At 49.2% G+C, this 14,626-nt stretch overlaps 1 protein-coding gene across 1 annotated transcript; it reads right to left on the bottom strand.

Moving 5' to 3' along the window:
- Positions 1 to 8,003: 8,003 nt before the first annotated feature.
- LOC125131630 (apolipoprotein L6-like) lies at positions 8,004 to 12,505 on the bottom strand. Its single transcript, XM_047788412.1, has 4 exons — positions 12,387 to 12,505; positions 9,404 to 10,217; positions 9,142 to 9,144; positions 8,004 to 8,294 (listed from the first exon to the last, which is right to left on the bottom strand). Exons 1-4 carry the CDS (start codon positions 12,464 to 12,466, stop codon positions 8,004 to 8,006), a joined length of 1,188 nt encoding a protein of 395 aa, XP_047644368.1. The 5' UTR covers positions 12,467 to 12,505.
- Between the last annotated feature and the right edge of the window lie 2,121 nt (positions 12,506 to 14,626).

A 14,626-nucleotide genomic window follows, 5' to 3' on the forward strand; every position in this document is an offset into this window, starting at 1 on the left:
CATTGATTTCTATGGGCAGGAGCTACCATGCAGGGGTGAGGCAGAGGGGGGCTACTTACCTTTCTAATTAAACTTGATGGAGGAAGTTGCTTGCTGTTGTATTTGCGCACAGAAGCCATTGAAACTCCCAGGATCTATCCTTGTTAAACCCAGGGTCTGCCGGGATTTCCCGCACGGCTCACCAGGTTAAATGTGGTGTTGTCGCTGCTGGGGCTCCGGTTACAGCTGTGGCTCCCATTCGATCACTGGCTCAGGAATTTCCACATGCCGCAGAAGCATCCAAAAAACAAAAACAAAAGCAAAAAATCTAGGATCTGCTGTCTTCCTACTCAGTGACAAGGTATGGCCTCCCAGGGCTTCTGGTTTCCGTTTCCTTATAAGTATTTCTTTTAAGATTTGTTGCTCCTTTGCAGTTCATGCTAACATTATTTCCTTGGTATTTTACATTGTTTTGAGGCTATTAAGAATAATATCTTGGAGTTCCCATCGTGGCTCAGGGGTTGATGAATCCGACTAGGAACCATGAGGTTGCGGGTTCAATCCCTGGCCTTGCTCAGTGGGTTAAGGATCCAGTGTTGCCGTGAGCTGTGGTGTAGATCACAGACACGGCTCAGATCCCACGTTGCTGTGGCTCTGCCGTAGGCTGGCGGCAACAGCTCCAATTCGACCCCTAGCCTGGGAACCTCCATATGCTGTGGGAGCGGCCCTAGAAAAGGCAAAAAGAAAAAAAAAAAAAGAAGAATATCTCATAAAGTTGGATTTTCTAACTTGTTTTGTTACTCTGTAGAAATAGTATTCTTTTGTGATACTTCCCTTGTGCTTTGCTGAATTTTCACTAATTATAATAGCTATCGAATGAATATTTCATGAGTACATTGCAGTGGTTTTCTTTCCTATTTTTTCAGTACTTATTTTTCGTATTTTGGTTCCATACCTTATTGGGTTATCTTGAGTTCTTAAATTATTTAATTTAATGAAATTGACTCTAGGATTTCACTGCTGGCAGTTAGTTGTTTTACAAAAATCACTCTTCTTCATGATAATGGAGTATGTTTTATGCCTAGATTTAAATATTTTTATTAGGATTAGGTGCTGAATTTTCAGACTTTAATGAGATCATAATTTTCCTTTTTTATTTATCCTATGAATATTGTATATTATGTACATAAGTTATATGTATCAAATTATTCTTGTATTTCATGAAAACCCCAACTTTGTCGTTGCAGATTTTTGCATGCTACAGAGTTATATTTTCTAGGAGTATAGAGCCATAAATGATAATGAGCTATAGTTGTCTCTCTTTGTAATCAAGGTTTTTTGTTAGTGTTATATTCGCTTCATAGAATATTCTCAATAATAGGAGTTCCTGTCATGGCTCAGTGGAAACGAATCTGACTAGCATCCGTGAGCATGCAGGTTCAATCTCTGGCCTTGCTCAGTGGGTTAAGGATCTGGCGATGCCGCGAGCTGTGGTGTAGGGCACAGATGCGGCTTGGATCTGGTGTTTGCTATGGCTGTGGTGTAGACCAGCAGCTACAGCTCTGATTCAACCCAGAGCCTGGGAACCTCCATATGTCATGGATGTGGCCCTAAGAAAGACAAAAGACAAATATATATATATATATATTCTCAATAGCATATTGTGTTTTCTATTTCTGGGACAATTTAAGCGGTTTGAGAATTGCATATTTTCTGAAAATTTAAAAGAACTTACAGATTTCCTTACTTTTGCCACCTCTTCATGGGACAATCTTGAGGTTTTATTTACGTTTTCTTTTTTTAGGGCCACACCCGTGGCATATGGAGGTTCCCAGGCTAGGGGTAGAATAGCAGCTGCAGCTGCCAGCCTACACCACAGCCACAGCAACGCTGGATCATTAATCCACTGAGCGGGGCCAGGGATTGAACCCGCATCCTCATGGATACTAGTTGGGTTCGTTACCACGGAGCCACGATGGGCACTCACTCTGAAAATGATGTAACTTCCGGAAGGATGATGTGGTGGAATATCTCCCAACACAAAAAGTACACATGCCTGAAACACAGCATCCTCCTCTAGAAACTCATCCTACAGTTGGCACGTGCACAGAGACAATCAGGGCGCTCACCAGTTCCTCGAAGTGGTAAAAAGAAATGGAAGCAAACTGAACTATCCATGAAGGGGCGCTGTTTACACTAAAATGCACCAATATTAAAAAAGGCTTACACGATTTCCCTGAAGGCTCCGTGAGCTGACGATCTGACCTTGTCGCTGCAGCAGCTTGGGTCACTGCTGTGGCGTGGGTTCAACGGCAGGGCCAGGTACTTCTGCATGCCACGATCATGGCCAAAAAAAAAAAATTTTTTTTTAATAAATTAAGGCTTGCCGATGTGAAAAAGAACAAGGCAAATCTGTATGAACTGACCTGGACAGAGACCCAGGATACCTATTAAAAGAAAAAAGAAAAAAAGAAAAGAAAAAAGCTGAAGAATATTATCTTGATTTATTTTAAATATTAAATACTCTGATATGGGACCAGAGGAAAATTCTGGAAAGAGATAAACCGAGCAGTGAGTAGGCTTAGCTGAGGGGGGAGATAGTGAGGGGAGGGAGGGAGGGAAAACCCACATCTTTGCCTCTCACTCATCTCTCTTACTGAAATTTGCTACAGGAATCACGTGCCGCTTTCATAAAAACCAATAAGGGAGTTCCCATCGTGGCGCAATGAAACGAATCTGACTAGTATCCCTGAGGATGGGGACCCACACACCTACAGCCAACTCATCTATGACAAAGGAGGCAAGAATATACAACGGAGAAATGACAGCCTGTTCAATAAATGGTGCTGGGAAAACTGGACAGCCACATGGAAAAGGATGAAATTAGAACACTCCCTAACACCCTACACAAAATAAACTCAAATGGATTAAAGACCTAGATATAAGACCAGATACTATAAAACTCTTAAGGGAAAACATAGGCCAAACACTCTCCGACATAAACCACAGCAATATCTTCTCAGGTCCACCTCTTCGAGTCATGACAGTAAAAACAAAAATAAACAAATGAGACCTAATTAAACTTAAAAGTTTCTGCACAGCAAAGGAAACCCTAAACAAAATGAAAAGACAACCCACAGAATGGGAGAAAAGATTTGCAAATGAAGCGACTGACAAGGGATTCATCTCCAAAATTTATAAACAGCTTCTGCAGCTCCATACCAAAAAAACGAACAACCCCATCAAAAAATGGGCAGAAGATCTAAACAGACAATTCTCCAAAGAAGACATATACAGCTTGCCAAAAAACACATGAAAAGATTCTCAACATCACTCATTATTAGAGGAATGCAAATCAAAACCACTGTGAGGTACCTACCACCTTCCACCAGCCAGAATGGCCATCATCCAAACGTCTATGGACAATAAGTGCTGGAGAGGGTGTGGAGAAAAAGGAACCCTATTACACTGTTGGTGGGATTGTAAATTGGTGCAACCACTGTGGAAAACAGGATGGAGATGCCTCAGAAAACGAAAAACAGAACTCCCATTTGATCCAGCAGTCCCACTCCTGAGCATCTATCCAGAGAAAACCATGACTCGAAAAGACACATGTACTCCAGTGGTCATTGCAGCACTCTATACAATGGCCAAGACATGGAAGCAACCTAAGTGCCCATCGACAGAGGAGTGGATCAAGATGTGGTAGGAGTTCCCATTGTGGCTCAGTGGTTAACGAATCCAACTAGGAACCATGAGGTTGCGGGTTCAATCCCTGGCCTCACTCAGTGGGTTAAAGATCCAGGGTTGTCGTGAGCTGTGGTGTAGCTCGCAGACGCGGCTCGGATCCCGAGTTGCTGTGGCTCTGGTGTAGGCTGGCAGCTATAGCTCTGATTAGTCCCCTAGCCTGGGAACCTCCATATGCCGCAGGAGTGGCCCTAGAAAAGGCAAAAAGACAAAAAAAAAAAAGAAGAAGAAGATGTGGCACACATACACAATGGAATATGACTCAGCCATCAAAAGGAAAGAAATAATGGCATTTGAACAACATGGATGGACCTAGAAATTATCATGCTAAGTGAGGTCCGTCAGACAATGAGACACCAACATCACATGTAATCACCTACATGTAGAATCTGAAAAAAGGACAGAATGAACTTTTTTGCAGAACAGACACTGACTCACAGACGTTGAAAACCTTATGGTTCCCAAAGGAGACAGGTTGGGGGTGGGGGGGTGCACTGAGGGTTTGGGATGGACGTGCTGTACAGTTTGGTTGTGGTGATCGCTGTACACCTGTAAATGCAATAAAATTCATTGAGTAATTTAAAAATAGATATCTTTCTCTTTGTTCCCCTCCCCCAACACACCCCTTTTTCATCTTGTTGAAAGACCAAGAGCGGGTCAAATCCAAATCCAGTATCCGTTCCCCGGACAGCTATTTATTTGAATGTGACATTGTGCATTGCTTAGAATACAATGGCCTTTTGGTTTTCTTTCAGTTGACAGTCAGATTTTAGATCCAAGCTTGTGCGATTTCAGCTGACAACAGCTTGCATTTCATCACAAATTCAAGAGCCACCTGAAGCTCATGGTCGTGAGGGTGAACTTGGACCAGCAGGGATGACACACAAAGGCCCCTCGAGGCCACTCCCAGCTTGTCAGGCACCCATGGATCTGGATCTTATAAATGAGTTTCCTCAAACCTAATCAGGTCCCTCCCCCTCCCCAGCCATCCTGGGGTTCAGCTAAACGCAGAGATCCCCTATTGTCCTCCAGGGCGGGCGGGTGGTTCCTGAGCAGGACTGTTGACATCTGTCTGTTGTTGTCAAAAACCTCCTCATGGGCGGGACAAATCCACCGGCCACTTTGGAAGGCCCATCACTTAGCGTTGGTTGTGGCATGCAGGAGCCTGGGGTAGCTGATGGCTCCCTCTCTCGGGTCATGTGACTGTGTGTCTTCTTCATCTTACTCAGATGTAGATTACTCCTCCGAACTGATAAGCTTCTGGGAACTCCTAATTGACTGTGACGGAGGGGCCTGTGCCACGGGGTGGGGGTGGGGGGCAGCCGGGAAGGACCCCACTCAATTCAGAAGGCAGAAGAGGGAGTTCCCATGTGGCTCAGTGGTTAAGGAACCTGACTAATATCCATGAGGACACGGGTTCGATCCCTGGCCTTGCTCAGTGGGTTAAGGATCAGGTGTTTCCGTGACCTGTGGTGTGGATCGCAGATAGAGCTTGGATCCAGTGTGGCTGTGGTGTAGGCCGGCGGCTACAGCTCTGATTGGACCCCTAGCCTGGGAACCTCCATATGCCACGGGTGTGGACTTAAAAAGGAAAAAAAAAAAAGAAAAAGAAAAAGAATGCCAGGTGGCGTAGGAGAGCATGCTTCTGAGAAGTAGCCCCTGATAGGGAAGCAGCTGGGGGCTGAAAGCATTTCAGGGAGGAAAAGAGCAGAGGAGCTGCTTGGGCTGCGAAGCAGGAAGGAAGGGCTGGAGGGAGGGGCGCAGGGGGACGGTCCGTTCCAGAGCTTCTGCCCTCATAGAAGAATCTGGGAACTTGAGAGGCAGGGGAAGAGGGCCCGCCCCCTTGGATGGTAGTTCAGAGCATTAGTGAGGTTTCGAGTTTCCGTCAAGGATATTTCCTCCTAGATTGCTGTGAGCCGGTTCTGCAAATTTGCACCCAGATGGGCTCCTGGATTGCATTCAGCCTACACTGATTTCAGAGAAAGCAAACACCGGATACGGGACCAGGTAAATAAGCGTCCGAGGTGAGTCTGGAATCGCCATTCGCTGATTCCTTCTAATTCTTTTTTTCTTCCACACTTCTTACAAAGCAAACCAAACCCCAAGATTAGTGACTACTTAGTTTGTGCAGGTATTGTTATCGATAATGTTTCTTCTACTCTGAGAATGACAGAGTTCCTGTCATAGCTCAGCAGTAACTAACCTGGCAAGTATCCATGAGGACAAGGGTTCGATCCCTGGCCTCCCTCAGTGGGTTAAGGATCAGGCATTGCCATGAGCTGTGGTGTAGGCCGGCAGCTCCAGCTCAGATTGAACCCCTAGCCTGGAACTTCTATATATGGGGGGTGCGCAGCCTTAAAAAGCAAAAAAAAATAAAAAGAAAATATTGAGCATGCTCACACACACTAAGAGAACAATATTAAAGGTGGCAAAACTATCTACACACCCTTATCCTCATGAAAAAATTCTAACAAGGTAATGAGAGCAACAAAAGCAGGAAGCACAAGGCCACTGAGGCCAAGGATGACAACTTTTAAAAATGCCAGGATCCTAAGACCCTTAGCTCCACTCTAGCAAACACCGCAGGCAAAGTCACATGACCAAGTCCTGACCAATCACAGTGGGCCCCTGGACTTTTGCCCCGCCCCTTTCCACCTGGGTGCCCCCAGCCAGGGGACCACACGTCCGAGGGTGCTGAGGCCATGGTGCCTGAACCTGGCTGCAAGCCTGTTTGAGAAATGGAAAGACAGATGCCTGATGACATCATTATCATCCTCTGGATCCAGGCACGCCTGAAGCCCACGGTTCCCTTAAGCTTTTTAAGTACATGAACCAATAAATTCCTTTCTTTTGCAGAAGCTAGTTTGAGCTGACTTTGGCTACATAACAAAGTGATGACTAATATATGTCCAACTAAAATATTATGTATGTACAGTCAGGAGAATATTTTGCAACATAAAGAAAAAATGTCTATAAAAACTAAGGAGGAGTTCCCGGCCTGGCACAGTGGAAACGAATCTGACTAGGAACCACAAGGTTTCGTGTTCAATTCCTGGCCTTGCTCAGTGGGTTAAGGATCCAGCGTTGCCATGAGCTATGGTGTAGGTCGCAGACGAGGCTCAGATCTGGTGTTGCTGTGGCTGTGGCGTAGGCCAGCGGCTATAGCTCTGATTTGACCCCTAGCCTGAGAACCTCCATATGCTGCAGGTGCGGCCCTAAAAAGCAAAGAAAGAAAGAAGGAAGGAAGGAAAGAAAGGAAGGAAGGAAAGAAGAGAGAAAAAGACAGGCTAAGTGAAAGGTGGAATGGTAGAAAATATTGTTCAGTGGAAACAGCAAAGTTACAGATCTGTAAGCAAATGAGAGAATTGAGAATGAAAGAGAAAGAAAATTCAGTGGGTTACAAAAAAAATCTATTTTACCAGGCAGCCTTGGGTGGGTGGGTGGGTGCTGTCCCCAGCAGGCAGTGACATCCAAAGCAAGCAAAAGAACAGCACAGGAAGAAAGTTCTATGCCAAAATTCCAGCCATTGTCATCCTGGATTGGGGCGCTATTTCCACCCCCAGTCCTTCCTTCCTTCTTTCTTCCTTCCTTCCCTTTTTTTCTTTCTTGTCTTTCTTTCTCTCTCTCTCCCTCTCTCCCTTCCTCCCTCCCTCCCTTTCTTTCTTTCTTTTTTGGCCAAGCCCTCGGCATATGGAAGGCCCTGGGCCAGGGATCGAACCTGTGCCACAGCAGCAACCAGAGCCACTGCAGCCACAACACCAAATCCTTAACCCGTTGCGCCACAAGAGAACTTCTAACCCCCATCTTTACTTTCCTAAATTTTAAAGTTGCATTTCATCAGCCAGGCACTACTTTCAAAATAGCGGCTGAAACAGAGAAGAAAAAATAGGCGTGAGATGGGCAACCGGGGCCAGGAGAGTCCCTGCAGCTTCCGAGGTCCTGAGGAGTTTCAAGAACTTGGGTCCTGGGGACGATGGAAGAGTTCCTTCCTGAGCAGAATCTGATCGAGCAGGTGCGAGTGACATCTTTTATGGGCAAACCCAGGATCTTCTCCAGCCATTACTGCCCAGGTGCAGGAGGAGGATGGAAAGGCAACAGGGGGTGAGTTGATATAAAAGAGAGCAGGTAACAAACCCTTCATCCAGGAACCCTTCTGTCTCGGGTCACCACTTACCGTCGAGCCCGGCGTCAAAGGATGCACGTTGAACACCCACTAGCGACGGGCGACTGGCAGTGAACGCAAGTGCGTGCGAGGCCAGAGGGGTGAAGGGAGTGAGTCACAGGAAGGAGGGAGGGGACAGGCCGACCTCCACTAAGTGACAGTGACACTCTCTAGCTAACAGCGCCCTTAGGGCCCCCATGGACCTCCGTCCAGCCACCTCCTCTGCCAGCCTTGCCCATCCCCCACCTGGTCCCCTTGTATTCCCCTCAGCGGCCCCTGGGCTCAACTGTCTTGTCCTCTCTGTCACCTGGGATCCTGCTTCCCCACGCCTGGCCGGGGGCTGAGACACAGTCCCCATGATTCCCTCCGAAGCGGAGCTCAAAGTCTTTTCTTCCTGTGAGAGTTTCTGGAAAGAAACAGAAAAACCAATCAGAGGAAAGCTTCTGAAGGCTCCCGGGTGGCAGGGTGTGGCGATCCAGGCTCGGAGGCCAGGCTCCCCGGCTGGTATTCTGACTCTCCCTGCACGTGGCTGCCAGCGCCTGGCAAATGCCATAAGCTCCCTGTCCCAACAGAGCCCCACACGCCGGGGCTCAAGCAACAGAAATGTCTTTTCGCAGAGTTCTGGAGGCTGCCAGCCCCAGACCCAGGCACCGGCTGATTCAGCTCCTGGGGAGGGCTCTTCCTGGCTTGCAGACGCCACCTTGTCCCCATGTGGCCTTTCCTCTGCACTGGTGCAGGCAGAGAGAGAGCTCTGTGTTTCCTCCTCCTCTTTTTTTTTTTAAATTTTTATTTATTTATTTATTTATTTATTGGCTTTTTAGGGCCCCACCCACAGCATACAGATGTTTCCAGGCTAGGGGTCGAATGGGAGCTGCAGCTGCCGGCCACAGCCACAGCCACAGCAAAGCGGGAGCCCAGCTGTGTCTACGACCTACACCCCAGCTCACGGCAATGCTGGATCCTTAACCTGAGCGAGACCAGAGATCGAACCCCCATTCTCATGGTTGCTAGTCAGGTGCATTACCACTGAGCCACCACAGGAACTCCCTCCTCCTCCTTTTCAAGGACACCAGCACCCTAGGTTAACAGCCCTGCCCCTACAACTTCATTCAACTCCAATCACCTCCCAAAGGCCTGGTCTCCAAAACCTCAGCTTGGGGCTTAGAGCTGCCACATCTAAATGTTAAGGGGATGAATTCCAGTCCATGACCGCCCCTGTGGCTCAGTGTCCTCTTCTGTGCAACCCGGAAGACCCTCTTCCCAGCACGTGGACCGCAAGGAGCACCGAGGGAGACGCAGACACCATCAGGTCTGCCCAGGACCTGTGTCACTATCTCCAAGACGATCTGTTTGGCCCTCCAGGGCCACCGGACACCCCCCATCTCCAGGAAACATCCATGCAAGCTCCACACACACCGGATTCCTCATCTCCCTTCCCATAAACCCGGGGCCCATAAGCTCCAGTGAAAGCATCCCCTTCCTCCAGCGCCACCATGAGCGAAACCACAGCCTCACCTGCTGCAGGCTTTCGAAGCACGGGGTGAGTTCTTTCAGCTTCCTTTCCAGCGCCCGAGCCTGGACCCTAAGCTCTTCTGCCAGCTCTGTTTTTGCCCCTTCCTTCAGCTGCTTCCAATCCTTCAGGAGGGAGAGCAAGTCCGCGCTGAGATAGAAGCCAGCCATCGCCATCCTCAGCAAGGGAGCGTTTGCTTTCACCAACTGCACGACTCCCTCTAAGACCCTTTGTACCTGCCTGCTCCTCTGGGCTGAGACTTGCCCCGTGGTCAGGAGACGCTTGGCAGCGGTGGCCAGGCGTGGGAGAGCGCTGGCCACCTGAAAGGCACAGATGCCCATCTCGATGGTGCGGCCACAATTCTGGACCACTTTTTTGGCAGCTGTGACAGAGATTGGCCCAGCTTGCCAGAGCTCTTGGCCACAGGTGGGCATTAAGCTACCAACTTGAGCTTGGGCTTCTTGATTGTAAAAGCATTCCAAAATTTTGGCCAAGATGCTGGTGGCCTCCCCTCTGGTCCCCACAACTCTGCCAGTCACCGAGAGCACCAGGCTTCCTCCTGCTGTTGCTGGAGCGAGAGCCGAGCCCAGGATGCTCACGGCTCCTGAGAGCACAGCGAAGGCGTTGGCCACCACGCTGGTCTTGGTGACTATTTTGTGGGTTGTGTCAATGTGATCTGCAAGGGCACGGAGCCTTCGGAGGTCCACTTCTAGCTCCTCTTTCATGACGGGAAACTCTTCCAAAAATATTCTTTCTTCCACTGACAGATCACTTTCTGGTTGCTTCATATCTTCGTGCAGAGGGATGTTATCCTTGTCCCTATAAATGAGTGAAATCAAGATTTTCCGTCACGGGAGTTCCCACTGTGGCTCAGTAGAAATGAAACCGACTAGCAGCCATGGGGATGCGGGTTCGATCCCTGGCCTCGCTCAGTGGGTCAGGGGATCAGGAGTTGCCATGAGCCGCGTGTAGGTCAAAGAAGCACTCGGATCCTGCTGCCCGCTGTGGTGTAGGCCGGCAGCTGTAGCTCCGATTGGACCCCTAGCCTGGAACTTGCATATGTTGCAGGTGCGGCCCTAAAAAGAGAAAAATATATATTTTCAGTCTCCCAGGTGGGAAAGCCACATTCTTAGTTAGGCCCTTGATTTAGGGTCTCAACACTCCAGATGTTAGCATCTTCTTAGCATCTCTGTTACCTCTGACCCAACTGTGAAGAGTCCCAGAGCACTGCCGGGGGCTGCTGCTGGTCCCATGAAGAGCAGGAAAACAGAGGAGGGCACAGGAGGGAAATGGGAGAAACGTAGCCTTGGCCAAAGAGATGGAGGAGGTTTTGTCTTTCCCCTTTCTTTTCTTTTTTAGCCACACCCACGGCAGACAGAAGTTCCTAGGCCAGGGATCGAATCCAAGCCGCGGCTGCAACTTACACCATAGCTGCCGCAAGGCCAGAGGCAATGCCGGATCCTTAACCCACCAGGCCAGCTGGGGATCTAACCCACCAAACAAACCCGGGCTGCTGCAGAGATAATGCCAGTCACTTACACGGCAGGATCCGCAACACCAGTCCCGCCACTGTGGGACTCCGAGGTCCTTTTTCAACCTCATTCAAATTGGTTGGGGAACTCACCATCCCTAAGGAAGGGCAGTAGGAAAATGCCAACACCCTAGTCAGGAGGAGGAACCCGGGACTGCTGCGGGGCGGGGGAGGCCTGGGAAAAGCAGGCGGAAAAGAGGCGAGGAAAAGAGGCGAGTGGTTGGGTGGGAGGTTGGAAGGCGCGTACAGGTAGGGGTGGGGCAGAGGGAGGAGGCGCCATATTGTGTAACGTGGTGTGACCTTCAGTGACCTTGAATTCAGCTTCCCTGCTGTGCGCTGGCTTCAACCGGGGCTGGCACACTGAGAGGGCTGAGACAAGTGATCACGAAAGTTCTGGATGTGCTCCTTGGCACGTGGCCAGCTTTCCTTGCTCTCCCAAGCAGATGGTTGGCTCTTCACGGAAGAAGTCAGGTCCCAAGGGACCCAAGGCCGGCCTCCCCCCACGTCCTTCCGGTTGGCAGGCGGTGCTGAGGGATCTTCGCCAGCCCAGCTGAGTGGGGCCTTCACAGGGAGAGCGCTTTCAGGGGGGACAAAGCCTGCTCCTGCAGGCACCTTCCTCAGGCCAAGGACCCTTGGTGCGTTTCCTCAGGGCCTGCTGAGGAGGCCTGGGAATGACGCAGATTCCCTGGCCCAGAGGAGGAGGGAGAAGGCTGGAGCAGGAAGGAAACTTGCGGAAGACCTGAGCTTCCTGCTTGACTGTTCTGGGGAGGGAACAGAAGCCCAGAGAGGCCAAGGGAGGGCGTGAGGTCGCCCTGGAGCTTTGAGTGGGGACTCGGGTCTCCAGACCACTGGTACAGTCAGCTGTTCCTCTCACCTGACAGTTCACGTCAGAAATTCCTCACTGAGATGTACTTTTTTTTTTTTTTTTTCCAGCTCTCATGGCATGTGGAAGTTCCTGGGCCAGGGACTGAACCCTCGCCGCAGCAGAGACCCAAGTCATTGCAGTGATAATACCAAGTCCTTAACCTGCTGTGCCACCAGGGAACTCCGTCACCGAGGTGTACATACCATAGGGCTTTTATTTATTTGATTTGATTTTTAGGGCCACACCTGAGGCATATGGAAGTTCCCAGGCCAGGGGTCAAATCACAGCCACAGCCACGCCAAATTGGACCCACGTCTGCAACATACACCACAGGTCAGAGCAACGCCGGATCCTTAACCCGCTGAGCGAGGCCAGGGATTGAACCCACATCCTAATGAATGCTAGTCGAGTTCATAGCCCCCTGAGCCACAAAGGGAGAACCTACCTTCATATATGTAATAGGGACTCGTGGGAGAACAGGGCGTGCTGTATGGGGGATGCTCTTGGAATGTGTTTGTCACCTGTCATGAGGGTGGCGAGAGCATTTCTGCAGAAGCAGCCCTTTCCACGGGGACAAAGTTCTCTGGGTTACCTTTGCAAACCGACCCCAGCCGTGCGTGCTTTCCCTGCCTGGTTGATCAGCAGACTCCGTGGCTCCAAATCCGTCCTCATTTTGTTTGTGGGAAAATGAGCGCTGTCACCACGCGTGAAAGGGTTTTCTGGTTGGAAACATAGAAAAGAAGTTTACTGCAGGTGCCATGAAACCATAGGAAATTCAAGTCTGGAGGGATTTTATTGTATTTTTTATTTTATTTCTCCATTCACTGCTGGTGGGCGTGCAAAATGGTACAGCTCCTTTGAAAGACAGTTTGTCAGTTTCTTCCAAAATGAAACCTACTCTGACCAGACAGTTGAGAAACGTGCTCCTTGGTGTACACCCAAAGTAGTTGAAAACTTACGTCCATGGAGTTCCTGCTGTGGCTCAGCTGGACAAGGACCTGACGTAGTGTCCGTGGGAATGTGGATCCAACCCTGGCCTCGCTCAGTGGGTTAAGGGTCTGGGGTTGCCGCCAGCTGTGGTGTAGGTTGCAGATGCTGGCATGGCTGTGGCTGTGGCTGGCAGCTGCAGCTCTGATTCGACCCCTAGCCTGGGAACTTCCATATGCTGCAGGTGCTGCCCTAAAAAGCAAAAAAAAAAAAAAAAAAGTCTGTTTTTTAGAGGAGCTTCAGGTTCATGGCGCAATTGAAGGGAAGGTATAGAGATTTTCCAAAGACCCCAGTCCCCACACATGCATAGCCTCCCCCGTTATCAATATCCCACACCAGAGTGGTACCTTTGTTATAACTGCCACAGCTCACTGCAAAACCAGATCCTTAACCCACTGAGTGAGGCCGGGGATCAAACCCTCATCTTCATGGTTGCTACAATGGGCACTCCTCCCCCTGATTATTTAAATAAATTAGAGATGTGCTGTAGGAAATTAAAAAGAAAGAATAAAATGTATCTGTACTTTCCCCACACAGCACTCATCACTGTGGACATTTTATGTCACAGGCAAAGAAATTTAGACTCAGGCTGGTCACTTAACTTTATGTTACAGTACAGTGCGAATTTTTTATCACTTAATTTTATATTACAGTACAGTAGTCCCTCACACGATTAAATTCCGTGGGAATTCAAAGCGGGGGACGAGAAAAAAGACGTGACCCAGATGATCAGAGATTGAAATTAACCAAGATTTCCCAAACAGCGGCACCTCCGTGAGAGGTGCTGCCTGGTCCTTTATCCAGTGGATATGTTTTTATAAATCATTTTGGACCCTTACATCAAGGTTGGACCACGTGGTTGGTTATTCCTTTGGATTTAATGTTTGAGGTCGAATTAAAGCTTCAAAGATAAAAAAAATGTTTCTCTCCTCTGGTTTATAAAGCTGAGTTTTGGAGGTTTGACTCCACCTCTTTTACTATATATATATATATAGAGAGAGAGAGAGATTTTTTTTTTGTCTTTTGTCTTTATAAGGCCGAACCTGCTGCATATGGAGGTTCCCAGGCTAGGGGTCTAATCAGAGCTATAGCTGCCGGCCTACACCACAGCCACAGCAACGTGGGATCCAAACCGCACTTGTGACCTACACCACAGCTCACAGCAACGCCGGATCCTTAACCCACTGAGCGAGGCCAGGGATCGAACCCGAAACCTCATGGTTCCTAGTCCGATTCATTTCCACTGCGCCACAACGGGAATGGCCCATGCCTCTGTTACAGTATGAGGCACCTTTTTGTGCTTCCTTGTGCCAATATTCATCTTCCTCTTTTATACACCTTTCATCCTCTCAATGACCCTGTGAAATAAATGCTGACATTATCCCCATGGTATAGATGTGGAAACTGAGGCTCAGGGAAGCAACTGTCATGCCCTTGGTAAGCGGGAGCGCCCCACGGGATTCCAGCCAGGTGTAAAGTGGTAGATGCCCAGCAGGGGACAGTTTTCTCCCCAGAGAATCCTGGTAATGACTGCAGACGTTGGGGGCATGGGGACACAGTGACTGGCATCTAGTGGCTAGAAACCAGCAATGCTGCTGAACACCTTGCAAGGCACAGGACGGCCCCGCAGCAAAGAACGGTCCTGTCCAAAATGTCAGTGCCCCCTCCTTTACCAAGACCCCTTAAAGCCTCCCCCATGTTTTGCATTAGGGTGAAGGGCTCACGTGACAGCAGAGAGCCCTTTGGTCTCATCAGGTCCCATCCCCTCACGACTGCCCTCGCAATGGATGTAAGAGGGCAGGTGTGCCGAGAGGGAGATGGAACTGATGGGCAGGATTAGAGACC

This window comes from Phacochoerus africanus, chromosome 7 (assembly GCF_016906955.1).
Source record: "Phacochoerus africanus isolate WHEZ1 chromosome 7, ROS_Pafr_v1, whole genome shotgun sequence".
NCBI classification, from domain to species: Eukaryota; Metazoa; Chordata; class Mammalia; order Artiodactyla; family Suidae; genus Phacochoerus; species Phacochoerus africanus.

Coding starts and splice junctions, on each gene's coding strand:
- LOC125131630 (XM_047788412.1), bottom strand. CDS start 12,466: ATGAGGACGGATTTGGAGCCACGGAGTCTGCTGATCAACCAGGCAGGG. Junction 10,218..12,386: donor GCTGGGGTCGGTTTGCAAAG/GTAACCCAGAGA, acceptor ACTCATTTATAG/GGACAAGGATAACATCCCTC.